At 31.8% G+C, this 26,222-nt stretch overlaps 1 protein-coding gene across 1 annotated transcript in view; it reads left to right on the top strand.

Annotated features, from left to right (window-relative positions):
* fw (CUB and Sushi multiple domains furrowed) overlaps nt 1-23,456 on the top strand; it is a 55,678-nt gene extending 32,222 nt beyond the window's left edge. Inside the window, exons 4-18 of the mRNA XM_013323951.1 lie at nt 320-415; nt 8,964-9,086; nt 11,896-12,059; nt 13,598-13,724; nt 14,497-14,646; nt 16,029-16,205; nt 16,725-17,023; nt 17,456-17,690; nt 18,238-18,411; nt 18,850-19,029; nt 19,313-19,549; nt 19,816-19,995; nt 20,196-20,381; nt 20,754-21,042; nt 21,197-23,456. Of these exons, the coding sequence (XP_013179405.1) occupies nt 320-415; nt 8,964-9,086; nt 11,896-12,059; nt 13,598-13,724; nt 14,497-14,646; nt 16,029-16,205; nt 16,725-17,023; nt 17,456-17,690; nt 18,238-18,411; nt 18,850-19,029; nt 19,313-19,549; nt 19,816-19,995; nt 20,196-20,381; nt 20,754-21,042; nt 21,197-21,473 (2,894 nt within the window). The 3' untranslated portion in view covers nt 21,474-23,456. The remainder of the gene's footprint in view (nt 1-319; nt 416-8,963; nt 9,087-11,895; nt 12,060-13,597; nt 13,725-14,496; nt 14,647-16,028; nt 16,206-16,724; nt 17,024-17,455; nt 17,691-18,237; nt 18,412-18,849; nt 19,030-19,312; nt 19,550-19,815; nt 19,996-20,195; nt 20,382-20,753; nt 21,043-21,196) is intronic.
* The last annotated feature ends 2,766 nt before the right edge of the window (nt 23,457-26,222 follow it).

Genomic DNA, 26,222 nt, shown 5'->3' with positions numbered 1-26,222 from the left:
TTGGTGACTGAATATTCCGACATATTTCTTTCAAGTTAAGCGAAGATTTTTGAAGTTTCAAAGATTTCATTTTATAAAAATATTTAATTTTTGTAACCTTTAAAAACGCTTCATGAAATAAGTTCTTGTAAAAGTAGCGCACTTATGTATAGTCCATAAGCAAAAAAATGTACAGATTTAGTAAAACAATGTCGAAATATTTATCTCGGTCAAATACAAGGTTAAGTTTCATTAAACGTATTTTTTTTTGTCAAAATCAGCAACGAATTTTTTTTAGGTTATTAATATTGATATAATTAATTAGTAAATTTGCTTTCAGGTCATCAGCCACTTCAGGACCTAGAAATACGTGTAGGCAACAGCAGTACAGATCTTCAAAGGAACCCACTCTGCGCCTGGTTCCCAGGAACAATAGGTAAGCTTAATTCGCTGTTACTGATAATAAATAATATTTAACTAATTAATAAGTCTTATATTAGTGTTTCATAAAACTTATTAAAAGATTTTTAACGAGGTTTTAACACGTATTCTATATAGGAAGTTAGTAGGTCCTAGGTTAATGGCACTAATAAGAAAATGAATCACAAACTATGAAAAAATGTAAAGTTGATATGATGAGCAAATGCGATTGTCCCATACATTTGGGAATGTTCTATGATATAAAGAGATGTTTATCTTTAGAAAACTGGCACATTGGTAAATAATATGTTATGTAACATATGAAAAATTATTTTAGTATAAGATATAAAATCGCAAAATACTAAAGTAAAATATTATAATGTAGTGAAATAGACAGAATATATACACCAACAATATTAATGGCGCTTCGATACCGACGATTTGCGAGAGCTCGAAATCAATTTGTACAGGTGTTCCGCATGAACTCAAATGCGATGCAATCTGAAGTTCAGAAAAACAATTACCGTTGGTTTCTGAGACCAAAATCTCTGTATAAAACATATTTTCATTCCCGACATTATCTTTCATAAAACATAGTTAAAATGTTTTAAATGAAAATTTCCATCTCACAAACCCACAGTTAGAAATAAAATTTATACTGATAGAATTAAATATTACTAATAGGAATTACTATTTGTTTTTTAAACAAAGTTGTTTAGTTCTCTTTTTAAAATGTTATAAGTCGACCTTGTTACATAGCTAAAATCGTTCTATGATTTTCCGATTACACTCGAGCAAGTATATTCGAGAAATTCAACTAGAATCCGTAAAGGGAATCTTTGAAAGTTATAGAAATTCAAACGATATGCTCTAAATCCTGCAAGGCGATAAACTAACTGAAATACCGATCACAAGCTTACATCAAAGACTTCAACTATGTTACTGTACATAATAACGACGATGATCGAAGTTAGAACGATGCACATTACTGAAATAGTTTCTATCTTCGTCAAATTATTGCAAACTATCAAAGAGACGATTTACCAGGTAAAGTAAAAAAAACCTTTATAAATTCTTACACAATACCAACAATTTTGTACACAATTATCAAAGATAAAATAAACATTTTTTTTAAATGAATTTTAAAATTAAAAGATAACTCTCTTATATTTGTGTTATTCGGAACGAATCATCCGAAAAATTCAAGCACCGCCGTGCCAAGTTCCTAGAACCAAATACTACTTACATTCCAAGAGTATAAACGTTGGCCATTATAAATAAAACAACGTTTCTTGCAATTGCTTTTCATTTATTTATATATTATATATTATTTTATAAAAAATTCAATTTTATTATAAAATATGATATGAATTTATTTTATTTCTAGAAATAACACAACTGGAACTTTAGTAAATAATTGGGATTCGTAATAACGATTCATTGTCTCAAAGGTTCTTTTATACATTATGACTCATAGTTACGAAATTCAAGAACACAGTTACGTAGAATTTAGCGCGAATGAGGAACGTCATTGGTACTTCTGTTGTTATTCGACTATTTTTATAGGCCCGAAACGAGAGCTGTGTCGAAACGCCACCATTGATGCTTCACACGAGAAAATTGTTTGTTAACATTATAAATTTAACGTTTTACGATGTACAAAGCGATTCTATTAAGTACATTGACTTGTTAAATTATTATTGTATCTTATACTAAGTACATACATCATGACCATAAACTATATTATCCCTGAGAAATATAGGCTATATTAATTGTCATAAAATTAAAAAAATATATATATGTCCACTTTTGTGACAATGGTAGGGACCACTAGTTTATTACTATAATCAATGGCATTGCGTGTAATGTGTTTTCTTTCAGTAAATTATTTTATATAAAAAATCTCATCGGCTAAGTTTCAATGAGTTAATAAAGAAAGTTTAAACTATGTCAGCGGTGTTCACATACTCTCTAGCGGACTCGCGCACAGCAGCTCGCACGATGACGATGTAAGCGGGTTAATGATATCCCCTACCACTATCTCAAGTCACTAGTCGTACACTTTTCTGTAACTATATTTCACTGAGAAAAAATTAAAATGATAAAAAAATTAACTTACATTGGATCTTTGTGAAAATTATTCTAAATTAGTTTATCGATTTTTATTTGTTTTTAATTGATTCTGTTTTAGAAAATGACAACGATAAATGACATCTTAAACCGTCTTCTGCTTTGAGCAATAAATATACTTTACTTATTTATTATACTTAGCATTATTGAGTTTTAAAAGTAACGTAGAATATTGATTTGATTTTGATTACTGGCCTATACTAGTTTTGTATATCTGGTTTTTATACGCTCTGTTTATTACATTGCCACTACACTAAATACAAGTACAAAACTATTATATTTCCTTTCGAAACATTTACCAGATTATTCTATAATGTTTATTTATGTGGAAATATCAGTTAATGTAAATAAATGCTATAACGGAATTTTATACACTTCAGTATGTACCTGTTGATGTTTAATTATCTATATTTATGATAAGACATTTAGTTTTAGTTGTTAGTTGCCCTCATATTTTGACTAGAATAAAACATTATAAAAAAATTTAAATCCCGGGCGACAGATAGTAATAAATAACATTGTGGCTGACCTTAGTTGAGTGCTGATCGAAAGATGAGACGCTTTCGAGATTTTCTGTCTCTTTATGTCTGGATCTTACTAATCCATTTAATAATATAAGATTAAAATCGAGTCTTGAGGTCTAATTACATTAAAGAAGTAAATAAGTTTAATCTGAAAAAAGTCTGGAATTGAATTTAATCCAAAAGTAACATTTAACTTTGGAACAGAAATTGATTCGTGTAGCATCATTCGACATGAGATGAAAGGGGATCCGTAGATTAGTCGACGTGGATGCGAGCATACCTTCCAACGTTCCACTTTGGTATTTATTGCAAACGTAGTTCGGATTCATTACTGAAACTAGCTTTGTGATTGATTTACCTAATAAAATTTTTCTACTTTTTAAAATTAAATCTTAATTCAATACATTTATCATAATAAAACTCAGTTTCATTTTATTTTTTTGAAAAATCCATGTATTAATACAAAATAGTTTTGTGTTTTACTGATTATTTATTGTTATACAAAAAAGTATAGAGCGTCGGTGGCTCAGAGGTAAAGCACTTGACTCGCAATCTGCAGGTCCTGGGTTCGAATCCCGCCGTGTACCAATGTGTTTTTCGATTTCCGATTTACAAATGTACATTCATTCGACGTTTTTACCGTGAAGGAAAACATCGTGATGCAACATGCACATAACTGAGAAGAAATTCAAAGATATGTGTGAAGTCAACCAACACGCAATTGGTCAGCGTGGTGACTATGGCCTAGTCACCCCTTAGGGTAGGCTCCGAGCCCCTCGATGGGGAGGTATAGCGAGCTGATGATGATGATACAAAAATATAATTGAGAATAGTATGAGCAGGAATTGAACTAGAGGCCGTATATTTCGAAGGCTACATCCATTGAACTATCGTGGCATACTTATGTAACCATAAACATATTAAATGGCTTTGCGTAACTCAACACGTTACAGCCGGTGGTTAATTAGACCAAGAACTCTTGGGAACGGAATTATTTTAGCCGAAAAAATAGACAATTCAAGTATGAGATAAGAAATTTAACAAATTAAAACAATTTTATGATTGCTAATGAGTCGACGTAACGCTAAACACCCACAGTAATTATTATACAAGTAGAGTTAAGCTGTTGCAAAAGATATCATTCTTTTTATAACTAAAACAAATAAAAACAAACTCTCATATTCTGTATACGTAATTACTATAAATACGTTTGTCTATGTCTCTAACATAAGTATAAAATGTATCCCTTTATTTAGTAAATTTAAAGGCTCGAGTATAAAGCCTTTTATTATCACATGTTAATAAAGACCCCGAGTTCTCACAAACAAAACGAGGTACCGAGCATACCGTAATAGAATCCTAATTCAATTGTTTTATTATCAACACAATCTTTTCGTAATAAGTGCTGTATTATTTGTTAGTCTTCTACGATACTAAACTATAGTACCTGTCAGTAATATACTAACGCATTTAACGAAAATTTCACTTTTTTCTTAACTATATCAGGTACCACCAAAGGTTCAAACTCGAAGACCATGGTACTCAAGATCATAGCACAATAGTTCCTAAGTACGTAGCTTACCGAGTATTTACGACTGTCTAGTTGATTAAGCCACCAGCTGAATCAATTTGCGCTTTCTAAATGTTACGCTCTCAGCCTTTCAATCGAACGCACAATTGACAATTCGAACAATAGACGAGACTGCGATCAAAAGCCTCTTACATTCAGAGTAACTGATAAAATTACACTGCAGTATTGCGTTTAATCCTATCTCGGTTTTTTCTTTACCTTTGACGGTATGAAAATTGCATTTTATCAGCAGCTGTAATATCTAAGTCAGTGCATATTTCAGTGATGAGGATTCACTTATACTTTCTAAGTGAATCCTCATCGTCGAACCTAGATAAGCCAGTACTTGCTAAGCGAGATACTAATAAGCTAAAACTATATATTATTATGATGTATAAAACTAAATTTTAAATTATTACTAAGTCCCCGTCAGTTATGTGAAAATAATTTATTAAAAAGTTTTAATAGCCAAAGAATTCAGTAAAAGAGGTCGTTAAGTATCATTTTACAATAAGTCTAGTAAAATTATAAACTAACGTTTTAAACATAGCGCACAGTATATATGCATAAGTCTTACACAATCGGATGTTTTGTATTTTGGAATGTGTTAATGATTTTATAAACAAGCGTTGTTACTGACCTGACCTCTAACAGCCATTTTTGCATAAATGTTTAAATACATACCTAATGACTTCAACACATTATATTGTCTTTTTATTGTAAAGTGCTGATGATATTTCATAATGGTTTACAAAAGTTCATTTAGTTACATTTTGTACGTTATCAAATAAAATTTAATAAACTAATGGCTTACAATCCAATTAATTTAAGGCGTGCTTAAGTTCTTAGTCAACTAACTTAATAAAAGATTAACCCATCTTATGATACAAACAAAAGAGTTTTTATTGTAACCAAAACTTTTTTAGTTAACAAAGGAATATTACAATATAAATTGGTATTACTATATATATAAATTTATTCTTTTTTTTACTAATGGCCACATGTTTTTTTCAAAAGTGGGTGTTAGTTAGATAAACGGAATATATTCGTAATCTTATATTATAAAATTATACCTATACTAATAAAATATCTACCAAATTTCAAATATATATTCAATGGACATATCGAGTATGTTTCGCCAAAATGATCAGGATACGTTAGCGGAAACTTCTACATCGTTAAAACTTCCCTGTTAGATTTCTTGCACTAACATTGAACTATGAATAAGTATGCAGATCTTCTAAATGTACCAGGATCAAGTTCCTAGTTTAATTTTCCTTCTAGATTTTTACCTAACATTCAGCTAACTATTTTCTTTTTTTTTTTAATTTTAGCAGATTTTTGTAAATTTACTAATTTTTCTTGTACCATTCCAACTATGCTCTAGCCTTGTGCAATAGTCGAATGACAGGATTCGAACCGCCGACCTCACGATCGGATATCCATACTCTTAACCATTAGGCTACTGGCGCTTTTTAAATTATACTTCTTAATTAACTTGATTTTACTCAGTTACGTTACAAAAAAAATAAAAAATAAACTAAAGGATAAAATCAATCGGTCCTCGAAATGGATACGTAATTTTATTTCAATTATTTTGTACCAAACGAAGAACAAAAACTATTCGCTATTATTTAGACTTAACTATTAAGACAAAAGATCAGATCTTTTCGTTTTCTATAGCAATGGAGAATGAAAAACGTGATCTATTGTAGATTAGTTAAATTGAAGTAAAGTAGATTGAAAAGGTTAATTAAAAATGTGAAACAGTAAAAATGTTTGAGATTTCGTATTGATTAGTTTCATAATGAATAGTTGTTTAAAGTTAAAGAGATGTATAGAAGTTGTCTATGCAATAGCAAATTATTACTAAACATGCAACTTGATATCTCTCGTCTAAGACCAGCGTCTTGATGGAAAGCGACATTGACTGGACCATAATGAAGCTAATGGCTATTGCTTTCAATAACATTATCTCAGCATTTGACAACAAAGAGCCTGTTGTTCTACTGTCATTCAAGAAAGTATAATAAACTATTCACAAAATCTTATTTACGAATAGTGATATCACCATCATAGTGTTAATCTACACTGATATTAAGAGAAAATATTTGTTTTTTTTATATATAACCGAATAAACTCAAAAACTACTTCGTTGATTTCATTTTTTTTTTCATAAGAAAATTATATTTTCACTCAGTATCAATATATTTTCATTATTACTAGATTTTTTTCAATCCGTGTAAACAAAGTCGCGGGCGACAGCTAGTAACACTTAATATGATTTGTTAAAATGAAGTGAACGAGTATAATCAGAATAAAAAAGTCAATTTATCCGGTTACTCGAATTTATTAAAATCAAACATCATAATTCACTACATGAAAATTTGACGAATTGAATACAGACCACATAATCATCTCTCTGTCTTTTACCTTTGTTCTAAAGTTCGTCAACATTCCATTTGCCGGAAATAGACCTACATGACTACCTAATCACGAGCTACGACCACAGCACCAAATGATTGCGATTTTGCGGATGACATATACATTTAAACTTAGGATGGCTGCGCGCAGATTGCTTGAAGTGGTCGGTAGACGTCGATTGCTCCCATCGGTTGGCGTACGGTTGATTGCAATTTTACCGACGTCTGCTTTCGAACCGTATATTTCCAATCACAAAACCACGTCATTATTGTGATACTTTAAGTTGCAAGTCGTAGATAATTAAAGGTAACTAATGTAAAACAAATAAATATATTCTAATAGACACATTCAAATACGTCATCCGATGAGGAAAATAAATATTGTAAGATTTATTTTTAAAACGTTCGGAATATTACTTCACATTTTAATAAATTATTTAATGTTATTTTGAACGTTAGCCTGTAGGTAAGGTAGTTAGTATCGATGCTGCTAACTTTGCACGCTTCGCAAAATTTCATAATCTCTAGTTTAATTCAATTTACAGTGTAGTTCGCAAAGATTGAGATTAACTTGGAAATACACCTCGACATCAACGTAAGTTTAAAATTCTTGGCTTAAAGAAATACAGACAGCAAAATAATTAGATTAGTAAATTATGTAAAATTTTACTTAAAGATAATATAATAAAATATCTATGGAAAGAACTTATGAAGACATAAAATTTTATCAGTTTAGTCGCGATTTTTTTAACGTAAGATTTTTTCCTGTAAGGAAAGTAAACATAAAATAAATGAGGTTAACAATAATATTACATTTCTTGTAAAAATATCCATTTTAATATTTCATTAGCTTTGTACCCTTTGTCGTAGTTACTCGGTGAACTGAAGCTACGTTGTGCAGTACGTTTCCAATAAATTCGTGCATGGGCCTTTGTCATTTTACGCTTTGATACTTTTTTAAAGTCAAAGGAATTTCACGATCAAGCGCGTTGGAAAATCACATTTTGATTCGAAAAGCAACGCTCTTTGTGCCTCTAACGAATAAATGAAATCCGGAAAAAGTTAAAGTGAACGTCTCCGAACAGCACAAATTAAACAAAACTATATATTATATTAAAACAACCCTGTTATTTACTTACAATGTTGTCCAGATTATATTGTAACATTTTCACATTAACTATTTACAATTTGGATTTTTTATTAAATCAAATTCAGCCTACCCGGAAGCGTTGGCATGACTTTTAAAACACGACATCTTCAATGAACTAATTTCCTTTACAAAACCTCAAACGTTGGCCAAGCATTCGAATTAAATCGCCGTTTTTTATTAAAAAATATTCCGATTTATACGTTATATATTATAAGTGGTATATATGTTTTATGTAAAGCTACCTTTAATTATGGTAATTAAAGATCAAACAAAATTAATTAAATATTTTCTAATATACGATGCATACGTATGCTGACATCCTTTACCGGAAATGAAAAGAAAATGTGTTTCAGCTTCTGAACGCAAAGACGGATGGCGTCCTTCCTAGTCATCAACACAGCGGCAATAACTAAGATTACTAGCGCATGTTAAAATGATAGAGCATTAATGATATTACAAACAATTTAAAAAAAACTTACGTCATTTAACTTACCATGAGAGCCATAGTAAAAACAACTAATAAATAATTTACTTTGAATAAATCTCGTTCTTTGTTCTGACGACCCTAAAGATACCTCAATTTAAAATATGTACAGATATATTTAAGTATTTTCAATTTCCTTTAAATAGTAACCAAAATCGAAGTATCACATACGTTAATCTAAGTGATGTTAAGAATGAAGCTCTTAAAAAGTAAACTGTAGTAAAAAAAAAGATTTCTTTATTGCCTGTCCTGCATTATGTCTAAAGACAATATTTTGTTACAGATGAAGGAGTGACAAAAACTTTCACATGTGCCCGACCACTAATCGGCCAACATGTGTTTCTACAACTAGTCGGAGTCGAAGGTTCTCTGTCTCTCTGCGAAGTCGAAGTCTTTACAACAGAAGGTAAAATCCCGCTGTGAATAGGTTCACTTCACCTATTGTTAAACGGACATAGCATGGTGTAGAAAAAATTCAATTGCGAAACGCTTATTCCATTGTCTTCGTCTTTAGTTTTTTTTTATTATTTCAAACTCATAATAATATGTTCAAGGGAAAATTAATTACTCTAAAGTAGTACAGTGCTATTCCGGTTTCTCGAACGAAGAAAACCTGTTGCAATAAGATTTGTCTTGTTTAACGCAAAATTTATATTAGCAATCAGGCTGCCAGACAATTGCTCCTGAAAATTACGTTTCTCATCGTATGTATTATTCACATTGTTGCAAATATATTTTGGTGCACAAGCCCACGCCCTTTCAACTACACATTCCCTATTCTCATGTAATGCATGCTAAATGAGATCGGAACATGTCTAGAGTGCAGTGGCATTACTCTTGTATCCAATACACAATCGTATAGGCAAATGTATCGTGAGTTTCAACGTACCGTGTGAAATACCTTAAATCTTTATATTGTTATCTTTGTTCTATCAAAGCGAACGAAAGGGATAACAATATGTTTTTGTACACATTTTTGGTATTGAAAACTCACGCTTAGATACTGACAACACGTGTACAAACTTCCTTTGCGTTCTGGGACTCAAATGTCCATTAATAAATAAAGGTCTTACTTTTACTTACTGCCACTTACAAATAACACACACTTCAATTGTTTATATATTTTGTCAATATTTGTAATTACCCGACAGACTAATGGAATATATATGTATATATGTGGATACATGTGTATGTATATAAGTCTGTCACAGCTGATATGACCGCTTCTACCCTAAACGCCTTTTTTTAACGAATGAAGTGTCATTCGGATCGTATTCCTCCCCGGAGTGACATAGAATTCGTCTTTCAAAATTTTTTTTCTAATTAAGAACTAATGTTTTAAAAGTCTTTTTACCCTCCAGGCAAGAGGGTATTGTTTTTCACTGTTACGTTTTTTTCTAAATTCATTAACATATTTTCGTTGTTTATACAAAGTAAGGATTTACTTTTTACAAACAACAACCCGTACATTTATAAATAAATTTGGCTTTTCGCAGTTCGCCGAAGCTATTTTAATTCCAATAAGCCAGGATTAATTACGTTGCTCCATTTGTCGAATGTAATTGACTGTTTTGATAAATACCAATAATTGAATTGGATTTATCTGAATATGGAACTACCCACTGTAAATTCTTTTTTTATTAATTGCACCATTAAATCTGATTAAAAATATTATTTCAATATAATAATTATGTATAGGAATAGTTTTATACATTTCTTATATACAAAATAAATTCTTATTTATTAAATCTAACTGTGTTTTACATTCATCTGTTCAATCAACATCCTTACAAATGGGTGAAAATGTATCCTACACGTACTAATATATAGAACATATTTGATGTAATAAAATAATTCAATAGTATTTCCGCCTTAATTTTCTAACGCTACCTTTTGACCTTCAGGAAGTAGACGCTCGTGCACTACTCGAGTTTACAAACTTTTAATGAAGTCACAAGTGCATGTATGTGACAATATTCTATCTGCTTGTTAAATACTCGCTTGTAAGTTAGTAACGTCTATTTTAATGAGCCCGTAATCTGTGTACCGTAACGCAAGTCAACCTTCGCTCTCCACTAATTAATCCCGTTTACACTTTGTGTGGAAATTTTCCGCGAAACATTTCTATTTGTTATTCTAAAATTGTTAAATTCTCAAATGTATTATGATGCTTGTTTAACTCTCTGTTTTTAGCTAATGTTAAATATTAAATGAAACCTTTGTGCTTTGCAATAATAAAGTCAAAATACCAAGTAATATATTTGTAACTGTGTGTATGAGGAAAAAGTTTGATTAAACCAGTTTCATTTTTTATTTTTAGTCGACATCAAATAGAAGGTGGTTATTTTAAAAATTTTTGCTGCAGAATATCTCGAGTTCTAAAAACAGCCTAACTTTCCTGAATTTTGTTTATATAATACTTACATAGAAGACTTTTTATGGGCAGCGCTATGCCACCCTCTCGTTCCCCCCTCACGGTACCAGAGCCTTTAGGTCTTTACAAACTCTAATTTAAATTTACATGTTAAAACTTAAACATTGTCCTATATTATTTTTACAGGTGAAAATACATTAGGGTTAAAATAAAAAGTACTAGAAAGTATGTAAATGAATAAAATGCTGGACATTAAGGACATTTAAGACCGATAAAATGAAATAAATATTTCACTGAAAATGTCTTACTGTATTTAAAATTGCCTAAAATGATTAAAATTAACTATATTTCGGGCATTTTTTTCTACATATTATAGATATGATATAAAATACGAGTACAATGTACAGTTGCAAGGACATGGTTCAGCAAAACTTTGCTCTAAACTAATAAATTAAGATGCACATTAAAGTAGAACATGCGACAATATTGAGACATAATAAACTTAGCCGATACCGTGAATAATTTCCGCTTCTGAACAGAGATTTAATAACGCTCCCTGTAAATGCACTGTAAATATTTAATGCAGTTGTCTAATAAACTTAGCTCGGGCAAGAGGAAACTTTTAGCGCACATTAATGTTCGTAGTGACCATTTTAGCGATAGTGTAACTAAATTTTCTATAAGGTTAAAGTTACTTGTATTATTCACATTCAAAAATAAATCAATATCAAAATTAAATAATGCAATAACAGTCTTATATTATCATGGACGTATATGTAATTTATTTTACACGAGAAAAAAGCAGACGATAGCTTATTCATCATTGTTTTTTTTTTTTAAGAATTTTCCAACGATCGATGTGCACCGGCTGGTGCTTCCGCTGACATAGAACTTGCAGCTTTTTCACGAAACTGCTACGAGTTCAACGTAGCCAAAGGAGCCTCCTTCGACGATGCACGCAAGCAGTGCCAATCGCACGGCGGTGACCTCATACATGGCTTTCAGGTAAGAAATCAACTTATCTGAATTTAGTGTGCCAATTAAGGTGCTTAATGGTTAAGGGTACAAATTTCCGATCAAGTGGTCGAGGGTTCGAATCCCACCATTCTACTATTGTCGTAAACCATATCTTATCGCAAGCCTAGAGTTTACTTTGCATGGTGCAAAAAATATTAGTTAATTAACAAAAGACTGGTGATAAAAAATCTATATATTTTGATGGCTCGAAGTATCAAATAATTATGACTAACAATATTTAAACATGTAATTATAATACAAACACTTTTCCCATTGAACATCGATCGTATCAAGTCCGGGCGACATGAACTGACTTCAATGTTCTGTTACTATCAATTTCAAATATCAACAGTTCGTAACACAGACTTGAAAGATCTACATGAAACTGATTCAACCATGCACTTCCTGAATTAGTTACTAACTAATCAAATTAATATAAGTGCGCCTTTGACTTTCCCCACTGATCGGAAATTTATTAAATTAAATACAGTTCAAATGAATAGTTGGTTTTGCAAAGCATAACTGCAAACGCTTCGAGTACCGAGGTTTCCATTTCCGATCTGTTCAACCATTTCTGTAAACACTGTTTATTAGATTTGAGTCTTCGTGTATTTTATGATTGCATTTTTTTATGATTAGATCCTACGTCACTATGACATTACATCTATTGTAATATTATATTAGGTATGTTGTAATTGATATACATTTTCATTTAAACATCTTAAAAATGCTAGTATTATATTTTATTACAAATCAATGGGACATTTTAATGAAATCCTTTAAGTAAATTTCTTTTAACATATAGTAGCAATTTTATTTCATTCGATTGTAGCTATTATTATGCTCTCGAACAGGTAGCTTACTAACAGATGTAATTTTAATGAATGGATGGAAAGCCTCTTTGCATATAAGCCTCCTAAAGTTCCCATTCGAACTAGTACTCGTAGTCGTAAGAAGCTTAAACGTGGACTGTAGCTAAGAGTTGGAAGTCACTAAAATAACTACCACAGTTTATTCAATTGAAGGAGACAAGACCATTGTACATTTGTAAATCTCTAAAATAATAGCAGAAAAGTTGTGGACAACTTAACAATGCTAATTAATGTTTGTTAATCCAAAAGCGTACTGACCATTACGTGACCTAAGCAATCCGATAATTGTATACGACGTGACGTACTTAGGCGAATTATAGCTAATTATAGATAATTCGCCTAAGTAAGTCACGTACATATGTAAATATAGATCATCCCTGAGTTCACACTGAGTATATTTATATAGAACTAGTAAGTGACATTCATTCCCCATTAACATATTAATATATGTTTGACATGGGATCAAAACAATGTAAGCGAATTTATAAGACACTTCGTACCCATGGAGATGTAAATTTTCGAAACCTGTGGAAAAAATATCGTATACTAAACTATTTATAATAGAATTTGTTATATTTCCTATTCTACACCTCATCGTGACGTTAAGGTTGTCACTTGATTTCTAATTTAAATAAAATAAATCATGTTTTTTAGGGAGCAACCTCTAGTTACTTAATACAAGAACTGGAACGACGCAAGGCACAGCTGAAGACGCAACTAGTCTGGATAGGAGCTCAGAAGGAACCTGGTCTCACTTCGAGAACATGGAGATGGGTTGATGGTAATTATTATAACTTTAATGCTATTTCGTACGAGAGTAGAACATTGATGCAGAGCAGTAAACAGTTCAGTATTGCAATTGTTTGTACCTATAGAGTTATAAAATTCACTTCTCACTTAATATTGAACATCGTGTAACATAGTTAAATATAATATTGTATTATGCTACTCTAGTGCATTCTAGCTGTAGCAATATAAAGTATATCCTTGACACGGTCTCTTCCAATGTTTTACGCCGTCTTGGACAGGAAAAAAATCCTAACTAAATAAATGTCTTTTGCGTCAAGGGCTACTATTAAAATAAAGTAGAAACAGTTACTCGGTGCAGTATTTTCTTCCTTTGATGTAAGTATTTAAACTCAAACGTTAACTTTATTCACTGTAAAGTACTAAATTGACATCGCAGTTTATTCAACGGAAACTTTAAATGCTCAAAGCAGAACTGAGCAAACTGAAAAGACATTTAATAACTTAGTATATTTTTTTTAATAAAACATTAATTAAAAAATATAAAGGTTTAAAGAAGATAGGAGATAAGTGATATGTTTACCTCCTGCCGTAAAAATGTTTATAGAGAATGCATTGGTTAAGTACTCATACGGGTAAAATTAAAGTAACGCGAAGTTGCATATATCTTGGGCATACATCAGTTACAAGTATTCATAGTGTTATAGTTTTTCGTTAATCATAACGTGTTTAGTTTTCACTTGTTTCTAAAAAATTTAATTAACAAAAAAATCTCTAATGTGTTTAATCGATATTATGTTATGTAGGTGAATTGGTTTCGAAACCGACTTGGGGCAAAGACCAGCCGAACAACTACAATGGTGAACAGAACTGCGTGGTGCTGGACGGTGGCCGGGCGTGGCTGTGGAACGACGTCGGTTGTAACCTCGACTATCTCCACTGGATCTGCCAGTACCGTGAGTGTCACCTTCATAGGTACATATCTATACTTTATTCTGATGCGCTGCGAGATGCGACGCGACATTATTGTATAAACATGGTTTCCAATGCATATATTATCCCTCTCATTCTACTTAGAATAATGGAGATAACAATGTGGTTATAAAAATATTTTAGCAGTGGAAATTAACGTTTCATAAGTAACCATTAATAAAAAAACTAACAAAGAAAATACTTTTAATAAAGATCGTATTTACTTTCTGCGAGTAAAAATGATACACTCTTTGAAATGTTTGTGTTGTTGTGTATTGTTGTATTAACAGGATTTGTATATGCATACAAAGTTTTCTTTACATTTTCAAGAAACTTGGCGAAATGTATCACTACGTTGAATATTTGTTTGTCATTTTTATGTTTTCCTTTGTATTTCATACTTATTATAAATAACAAGGTAGCATTGCATCTGACGTCAAGGACTACAGTTCACAGAAAGCGTCCTTCAAAGGAATATATTATACGTTTCGGTCCTAACTTTATGTGACTAAGTTAAAATAGGAAATGGCTTCCAATAATCCAGGCCTGTCTTTTATGAGGTCTTGGTATTTCTCCAATATGTTCGCGCAACCGCTATAGCAATTGCTTGCAGTGTCATTGTTAGTTATTACTTTCTTTTAGTATTAGTAAAAAATAGATTCATCTTTTTGCTTGCCTTATCTCAGACACAAGGTCATTGCACAAGACTTTATCTTTAATATATTACTAATATTATAAATGCGAATGTGTAGATGGATGGATGGATGTTTGTTTCAAGGTATCTCCAGAACGATTGAACATATCTCGATGAAATCTAGATCATACACAAAACATAGTCTGAAAGAAGACATAAGCTGCTAATTTTGATTTTTTAATTACGCGCGGAGAGAGTTCACGGATGACAGCTAGTTATAAATTAAGTTTATTTTTTTGTAATAAGTTTTTTCACTTATTTTTATTGATATTTCGTTGCGAATTATATTTATTACATTTTTGTTTATGAAAGCTGCCATGTGTTTTACTTACGGTGTGATAGACAAAAAGTAACGAATGGATGACAAAAAGTATTCGCTGATGGTAATGGAAGAACGGTAGCTTTTAATGCTGGCTGGCTGTTCACTGACTATGATCGATAATGACAGCACATCCAACGCCTAGCGACTGAGTACTCCTTTGCGAATGATTATTTAATTATTTTGCTGAAATCTAAAATTATACGCAAGCACTGAACCATTTTATAAAAAATATTTCTATTAAATTGGTATTTTATGGAAAGTATAGCAATTTTTTTCTGTGAATAAATGATTAGCGATGTAATATTTTTTTTACAAAAACAGACGTAAAGATTTTAATTTTATTTCTCCAGTGCCGCCATCTTGTGGCAGTCCAGACAAACTGTTGAATACAACAATTGAAGGAAACAGCTACCTGGTGGGAGCATCTATAGCCTACAGATGTCCTGAAGGTCACATGTTGCTCGGAGACAAAACTAGAGAGTGCAAAGAAGACGGCTTCTGGTCCGGTACAGCGCCGAGTTGTAAATGTAAGTAATAGTTTTTATACAGTTGTTATACCTGAAGCATCTTAGTTACTCACCGCCGCACTTAGAGTTAATTGGTCACTACTGGAGGCCTTAAGGCTATATTTACTAATACACTTAACTACTATGAGTGCCGCTGTTAAGGAAATGCCGTCTTAATAACTAATATAAATCTCGAGTGTTTACTTTATAATTCATCATCATCATCATCATCATCAGCTCACTATATGTCCCCACCGAGGGGCTCGGAGCCTACCCTAAGTTAAGGGTGATTAGCCCATAGTCAACCACGCTGGCCGAGTGCGGGTTGGTTGACTTCACACATATCTTTGAATTTCTTCTCAGATATGTGCAGGTTGCATCACGATGTTTTCCTTCACCGTAAGAACGTCGGATAAATGTATATATGTAAATCGGAAATCGAAAAACACATTGGTACATGGCAGGATTCGAACTTTACTTTATAATTATATTTGCATTATATTTGGTAAAAGTGTCTAAGTATGAAATTGTTATTTCAAGATGTCGACTGTGGCGGTCTTACCCCGATCCAAGATGGTGACGTGTCTTTAATTGACGGACGCACTACACACGGCGCGAGGGCGACGTACACTTGCAAAGAGAACCACACACTCGTCGGTGAGCCGTCGAGGGAATGTAGCGATGAGGGTGTATGGAGTGGGCAAGCGCCCAAATGTCTGTTCGACTGGTGCCCTGAACCGCCGCCGGTGGCTGGCGCGACTGTAGCAGTTAGTGGGCACAAAGCCGGCTCTTTGGCAACCTACACTTGCCAAAATGGATTCATACTGTTTGGTACACCTGTAAGTAGTTTTTTATTAATGTATTAACTAGCACTCAACCACGATACCATCTTACGTCAAGAGCTGATTTGGTCGAAAAATGGTTCGCCTTAAGTTAAGTAAAGGCCTACAGTGAACAATGGTTACATTAATGGATATTAGTTTAATCCTTTGTTTATTTTTGAGAAATAGAATCAGTATTCGATTGTACTTAAACATTAAATAGATTGGATTGTTGTTGATTTCATTTGAAGCGATCTCACAAAGTTAGATTCAGTAATCGAAATCGGTTTAATTATCTTGGATAAACTCAAAGCGCTCTTTACAAAACCCTAGTCTAGGTTTCAACAATTTTCCCTTTATTTTTATTTCAAAGAAACTTGTATAAAGTTTTTAATCCCGTAATGTATTTACTTAAGCGCAGTTTATTTATACCTATAATTACTTTTGCAGAGTGTAACTTGTAAGCTTGGCGGTATTTGGGCTGGTACACCACCTTCCTGCAAGTATGTAGACTGCGGAACACCTGCTCAATTGTACAAGGGTTCCTTTAGACTGCTAAACGGCACAACGACATATGGCTCTATAGCGCAGTTTAATTGTGAAGCCGACTACTGGTTATCAGGAACTGAGTACCTTACATGCAACAGGGATGGAAAATGGTCCCATGACATACCAACATGTGATCGTGAGTATTTCGAATCATAAAAATGCATTTAAACATTTATATTACATTCGAATCTAGTGGAATACATTTATCAGACTCCGGTGTAATTAATACTTCTGTGAAAAGTAGATTGTAATTAGCACGAGCTCCTGTAAGCAGCGGAAGCTCTAATTAAAACCGACTTCCCGGTAGCCGGTCCGCTCCTAAAAATAAAACTCTTTAGATCGAGGTGTACAATAAAACAAGGAAGGTAAATTATACCCGTGAAATATCTCATAAAATAGGTAACATCAAAACACACTTAATATTATAGCAATCTACTTTACTATGTTAGTATGTTTGTTACCTACGAATTTCTACACAACATACTTAATAGTCACATATAGAGAACAATAAGAACATTTGATTAGCTACTTTAATTTCTCGGAGATGTTTAGTGATCACTGAAGGAAAAGCTATCTCATTTACTTATAAGCTACATATCCTCGCCGAACGTACTTAAAAAAAAAACAAATATAAAATTATGTTTTAACGTAAATAATTAAGCCAGACTTTTTATATATTTTAGTGATTACCTGCGCTGATCCAGAAGTCCCCGCGGGGGGTTACATGGAAGCTTACGACTACAACGTACATTCGAGTATCGATTTCCATTGCGAGCATGGTCACAAGCTGGTTGGTGAATCAAGTTTGTTTTGCCAACAAGACGGCGAATGGTCCGGGGAATCCCCGAAATGCGAGTGTAAGTTCAATGTTATTATTATTATGATTAAGACATTTATGCTTTGCATTAAATTAATTTAAATCTGGAACTTACAAAAATAAGAATATGTATCCTCATCGTCATCTCTCTATATCATGATTATAGCATCTACTGGTTTTATTACTTTTCTAAAATAAAACATAATGCGCACAGTCAAATTTACGCCTTACTGTTTAAGTTGTTATAGTAAAAGTAATATGAATAATTATATATAAAGTGAAATGCTTTACACGAAAGTTTTAACTCGATTATTAATTGTAATAGTCATTCTATTTACCAAAATATTTCTTTGTAGTGCCACACGTAAATACTAAAGAAAGGAAGCTTTGATAATATGCCAATAAAAAGTTTTGCTTAATTTACGCATCAAAGGTAACATGAGGAATAAAACTTCTATAAATGTGTATTTTGTTATAGATGTGGATTGTGGAAAGCTACCACCACTGCCATATGGATCTGCGGAGCTACTGAACGGCACCACACATTTAGGCAGCATTATACAGTACTCGTGTACTACTAACTACCGTCTAGTAGGGCCCGTGCGAAGAATCTGCACAGAAGATCATCAGTGGAGTGACTCATCGCCCAGATGTGAAGGTATGAATCATTCTATACTTGTTATAAGTTCTACCCTAATAATTACAAACCAGATAAGTCATTGAAAACCACTCAATAAGTGGTTAATACGCACAGATTTGTGTTTGTGTGTACAAATTTAAATTATATGACTTAAAGCGAAGTGTCAAAAATTCTACCAGTAAATTCGGACTAAATCTGAGATAGATTAATAAAATGTAACAATTTACATGTACGGTTAATACAATAAAACTATCCATTTGCCTCATATTTTTATTTAAAATTATAATTTATTCTTTTCCAGAAATCCGTTGTCCAGAGCCAGTAGTAGCAGAGAACAGCATAGTATCTGTGACAGGCAATGACCGCATGCATGGACGTACACTCATCCGCACAGTAGGTACCACCAATGCAGGCAATACGTACCGTATTGGTGCGCTCGTCAAATACCGTTGCGAAAGAGGATACAAAGTCATCGGCGAAAGCCTGTCTACCTGCGAGGATAATGGTCAATGGAGTGGGGTCACACCTCGTTGTCAATGTAAGTAGAGAATATTATTTTATAAACCACAACAACAAAAAAAACTAGATTAGTAGCCTAAGTGATCTTCCAGATTACGTTCTACATCTATGCCAAATTTCAGCGAGATCTATTCAGCCGTTCTGGAGATACCTTCAAACATTCATCCATCCATCCATCTAGACGTTCGCATGTATATTAGTTAGATTAATTAGGAATGACTAAAATAAAGTTATGTTAGAATAGGCTTTAGTTTTGACTAATCATATTTTTGATTAATTTTCCAGATGTGGACTGTGGCAATCCTGGCAGACTGCAGAATGGTATAGTGACACTGGCGACCAATGCCACATATTACGGGGCTGCAGCTCTATACGAATGCGATGAACATTGGCAGCTTGATGGTGTTTCGAGACGATTGTGCCAAGACAACGGAACGTGGAGTTCCGAACCACCAATATGCAAAGGTAATTGATTTTAAACGCAGTATTCGATTTATCTAGCCTAAATATCGTACAACATATTTGTTAGTTTAGTCTTAGAAATGTTATCTAAAGAGGCTGATTGGCAAGCACAATGAAAAGACGAAGAGCCTCATCCCCTTATCCAGGATTAATGAACAAGTTGTGTGTGTGTGTTATATCAATATGTTTATATTTGTTTTCAGAAATAACGTGCACAGACCCATCGATCCAGATTAAAGGCAGCATCGGACTTGTTGTGGTTACATCCTCGCTCAGTATTGGCAGCGAGGCTCACTATCGCTGCGAGCGAGGCTATAGCCTCCGCGGTAACCAGACCAGGATGTGCATGCCAAGAGGAGTGTGGAATGGATCACCACCAGTCTGTATACGTGAGTAGATTTGTACAATTGTATTTTGAAGTTCGTGGTTCGCGATGTCAATCCCAAATTATCCTAAATTATTATTTACAATTTGTATGTATTTATGTGAGCTTGACTTGCTACAATAGTACAGAGGGCCTTGCACGAATATTCGTGAGAACGTTTTCGTATCGTCGTCAGCAATTTTTTTATTAAAAATTGTGTAGCTATCGGGCGTAAAGTATACAAACAAATCTCATATAGATATATTAAGTCGATGACAGTAAGGCCATCAGTAACTGGTGTTGTTAAAGTATTAAATAAAATTGATTTTTATGTCGTAATTATTGTTTAAAATGTTTTTATAATTAATTATTATAACATTTGTTATTAATATTACAGCAATTGACTGCAAGTCACCGGGAACGATTGACAATGGTCGCATCATAATATCGAACAGTTCGACCCTATTCGGCAGTTCTATCGAATACCACTGCATGCCGCAGTATCAACGTGTAGGGCCATTCCTACGGAAGTGCTTGGACGACGGCAAGTGGTCGGGCGATGAGCCCAGCTGTGAACTAGCGACCAACGAGGCGGCGGATAGCGGCGCTCTACCGCTGAGCGTAGGCGTCGGCTGCGGCATCGTACTGTTTTTACTTATGCTGCTCGCTCTTATTTATTTACGACTGTAAGTATTGCTTTCATATATTTATTTCATTGTTAATAAATTGAAGCTAAAGAGACAGATAGTTAACTCTATCATAAACGTAAAGGAGCCATCTGTTTAATACCAATACATATTTTTGTTTCTTTCAAAAAATTATATATATCATTTTTCACAGTCGAAAAGCAATGCCGGTGAAGAATACAGAGAATATCGAAGGTGCGGAGAGAAAAGAAGACCAAAACGCGGCGGTAATGAGCTATGCTACTCTTCATGACACGAACGGACGACACATCTACGATCACGTGACGGACAATGTATACGATTCGCCGTATAGCGAGCGAGTAGCTGATAACATCGCTTACGGCCGCCGCAGCGACACTGATTCCGCGTACGAACCCGAACCCACGGGACCCAATGCAGTGGTCACGATAAACGGAGTCGCGGTGCGTTAATACATACATAATACCCGGTACAAATAACACATAAAACTTTGCCAAGTAGTGTAATTGTAAGAAAAATGATGTCCGACTCGAAGGACCTTTTCACTTGTGTCGAAATTTTAAGTGATTAGATGCATAATAGAATATTTAAATAATTAAATGGCGATTATATTTCTGATAAATTATTTAACACAATTATTTTTAAATCATCTTTTAGGGCTTTCCGTTTATTTCGTTCTGTTCAAACAATTTAAAGTACCAATAATGTGATAAACGAAAATGTTGAATGAATTTTAATATTGTTATTTATTATGAGAAATATTTACTGGCAGGTGTCGATGATTGTAAAATATAAAGTTTTGGTAATCACCAACCCTTACTAGGTATTTAACCAAAGATGTAAATGAGTTGGAATTGTGTGAAGTAAAATAATAAATAATATTTATATATTAGTTTATGATTGTAACTATATTGTTTAGTGATTTAAAAAAATTGGAATGATAAATTCGGATTTTTCAGATAAAGTAAAAATTAAAATTTAAGTTTTGTTTTTTTTGCCTTGATTACACTTATTGCCTTTATAATGTATAAGTATAAAATATTTACTATAATCAATATATTATATTAATAGTGCAGCGATAAATATTGTAAATTAAATTTGAATTTATTTCATACTATTAAAATTAATAAGAGGAAAATATACCAACATAAAGTAATAGTGCTTTTTAATATAATATTTGTTAAGAATTAAATATCTATAATTCTAATTCTACTCTCAAAGTGACGGCAAAATTGGCAGTTTCCCCTTTTGAAAAGAAATTGTAAATAATTAGGTTAGCTTATTATTGGATAAATGGAAGAAAGGTGTTTGTTTGAAAAATAAGAAAATTGTTATACGGTTTACATACTCTGTATTCTATTTCGAGATAGTTTTTAAAAGTTCATTGTAGTATTTGCTTACAATAATAAACATATGTAAGTACTAAATAAGATATTTCTTCTAATAAACTTCATGCCTTTTTTTAGTTATCCTTCTTACTGTCAGTTTCTGGAGTGATGTTTTGAAACATATAGTTGTCTCTTTCTCTCCTTTGAAAAAAAGAGGCAATATGTGTCAAAGTTTCACTACAGTTGAAATGCAGATAAGCAATTTTGTAGATAGATTTCATACTAATTTAGTATATAAGTTTTTGTTTTGAGTGTTAATACATAGTTTAAGAGCTATACAAACTTTAACACTGTTTGATAAGCATCTGAAATATATTTTGTTACTTTTTATAAACTTGTACCTATATTAATTTTATTATAAACGTTCGTTAAATAAACGTATACAACATATATTGAAACTTTATTACCAATAAATCACACATAATAAATTCACTAGAGTTCTATCGTTCCATTAGGATAAATAACACGATAGCATTAAAAAGATTTTACAATAAATATAAAAGTTACAGACACCGTACTATTAAAAATGACAGATAATAAGTTTCAATTCTAACTACAGAACTCCATTGCAGTCACGCCATGTTTTAATACATATCTACATCTCTTTCTTTCTCTTTGACAAAACAGAGACAACAATATATAATTAGATGAAAGCCACAGTCATAGGCTAATAATATTTTTAACAGTTAACAAACATTTCAATGTTATCAAAGTACCTACAATAATTGGACGACTATAAATTGTAGATTATATAGACAAAAATTACATCCATTACATAAACATTTTGGGATACTTGTATAGATTTTTTTAACTAAGCTAATATATAAGCATATTTTATTGTAATACACAATTCCTTGAACACATCTTTATGTACATACATAAGTAAAATAGATACAATTTCAATTACCTATATTGTTTGTATTTACGTTCAGTTTTCAGTGAAGTAACATTTGAATAAAACATCGTCATTCGTATGATTTTCTTTGGAAAGACAGTCATAGGACGCACGATATAAGTCTAAGATAAGTCAGAGTATTTGGGAAAGCATGGTTGCGATGAATATTAAAAAATACTTTTAAAGATTCTAAAATTGATGAATCGACCCCTCACATCATTACATGATAAATCCTCAAATATTTAATGTTATTAATTTGAACAAGGATCTTATATACAAAAGTGACAGTAACGCTGAGTCATGTTTACATAATTTATACATATATGTCCGGGTGTATCATTTTTTTTTTAATTTTATGACCTGGTAACATAGACCTTTAGGTCATATCTTATTTGGAAAATCGCGTGTATCAGCTACCTTCTCGTCAAAGACTAGTTAAAATCAATTCAGCCGTTTCATAGATTACCTATGAGAAACAAGATCTTACGAACACATATAGGTAAATTTTAAAAATTGGTTATTCGTTATCATCTACAAATACGTAAATGTTTACGTAAATTTTAGTCAATGTTACATACAGACACTCCTATTTTATTAATATATAGGTATAGAGATATACAAAATACGCAATACTAAATACATACACACAAATCTCATACATTCAAAATATGCGAAATATGTCAAACAAACTTAACAAGATTAATTTCGTCCTTTATGCGTTTTCAAAGCGCTGGACTTATGATGAAACTTTAGTAGGATGTTCTCAGTACGGCAATAAAGTTTTCAGACATGAAAACATTTTTTAGCTGTAGTTAAAGTTTTTGCTTGCACTATACCATTATTATGGCCATACGAAGTATTCTGAGTTTTGATAGTAACTAAATATTACGGCTAATTACTGTACTTTGTTTTGTTCGTGTCCACTTTATCAATTCGTCAGACGATGAAATAATTCACCCGTTGGTCAATTAATCTTTCCCTGGTGTATTAAGACACTGTTTATTGATCCAGTATTTCTCTAAGGCCAGGTTATGCTACCTTTTAGTTCATTTTTTGTGCTTACATATAATATCATTGTAAAAAATTAATTTACCAATGTAGATAGATGTAAATATTATTTAAACAATTGGATTTAAATAAACTTGACTGACTCGCGTCGCTGCATATATTGCACAGACGAGGACGTTTATTACCTGTGAACTTCACTTTACGCCGACAATGAAATTAGGAAGAAAACTATTCATAGTAATATGAATAAGCGCTAAATTTAAGCTTTTATGGTCACAGTTTGCTGTACAAAATTCTGTACATGGAAGACGTATCGTTAGTCAGTTTGCAAAACATACGATTAGACAAAGGCACGAAACCAGTCATTTTACAATTTTATATCTGAACAAAAGTCGAATAAATTAAGGCACTTCGGAAAACGCCGTAAGTGAAAATTTTAAGTACATTTAGTTAATATTGAAGTATATAATAAGTTTAATTATTTATACCAAAAAACATTATGTAAGTCAGCTCATCTGATATCATCTATAGGCCGGGCAAATAGAAATAAGAAAAAATGTAATAAACTAAAGAATTCATAAGAATAAAAAAGTAATAATAAAATAATATTGAACTGTACTACTTTTAATATTTTATTCAATTATTTTAAGTAATAAATAAAAAAAAATATTTAATCAGAATTAAAAAAAATTTTTAATTTAATTTAATTAAAATTAAATTAAATTAAAAAATGTAATAAACTAAAGAATTCATAAGAATAAAAAAGTAATAATAAAATAATATTGAACTGTACTACTTTTAATATTTTATTCAATTATTTTAAGTAATAAATAAAAAAAAATATAATAAATGAAAGGAAAAAAAGAAAAATAAACAAATTCATATCAATCAATTCAATCAATTTATTTTGGCCATATTATAATTCTGGAAATAAATAAAATTTTACAAACAAATAAATTTAAAAAAAAACTCATCAAACATTTCACATTTATACATTTAAAAATTCGAATTACCTTATTAATTATTTCCTTTTAAATAACATGTCTTTAAAAAACAAAGATTCAGAATGAAATTAAATTTACAATAACATTTGAGATTATACAATTTTACATCTAAAAAAAAATTTCCAAAATCATAATTTCCCAGCCAGGTATGTAGGCACCATTGTTTCAGTGCGCAAACGTTCAAAATATTAAAAAATACGGTGGATATCTATCTGCTACAATAATATTAAAACGATCACACATCTTACAACGCTAATATATCGACTCTAAAACGTTGAAATTTGCTTAACCGAACCGTCTAACATCTAAAATAAAAAAAACAATAATAACAATACAAAGACACAGTTTAGAAAGAAAGAAAGAAAAGTAAAAAAGGGGGAAAATGTATACATCACATTTGAGTAACATTTAATTTACCACTATAACAAAATGTGAGTATTTGTGATGTTTGAGACAAAGGTGATGCTTGATTTGACGCTGTGAACCCAGGGTCGTACATAAAGGTGAGCCTTGGTTTATACTCTGATCCCAGGGTCGTCCTACATTAAATCTTTTTAAAATCGAATTAATTTATTCATCAGTCGGAGGTAATTACCAAGTTACCATTTTTATATAAATATATAAAAGATAAAAGAAAACAAATATATTTCATGTAAATAATTAATAAATTGAAATGGCTAAAAAGCCCGTAAATTACATTGTATTAAATTAAAATTGATAACAGATAGTTTCAACAACACTTCCAATACTATTTTCGTGATGTCTTATAGGTTATGCTTAAACTATTTATAACTAAAATCTTTTAGGAATATATTAAGACGTGTAAGACATGGGTACAATAATATTAAATTTAAAACACAAACTATGTACACTTGGCAATGCTAAATAGCGACAATCATGGCAACG

The sequence above is a fragment of the Papilio xuthus genome, unplaced genomic scaffold (genome assembly GCF_000836235.2).
Source record: "Papilio xuthus unplaced genomic scaffold, Pxut_1.1 DF825017.1, whole genome shotgun sequence".
NCBI lineage: Eukaryota > Metazoa > Arthropoda > Insecta > Lepidoptera > Papilionidae > Papilio > Papilio xuthus.
Note: the sequence above shows the minus strand (reverse complement) of the source record. Positions and strands in the feature narration are given on the sequence as shown.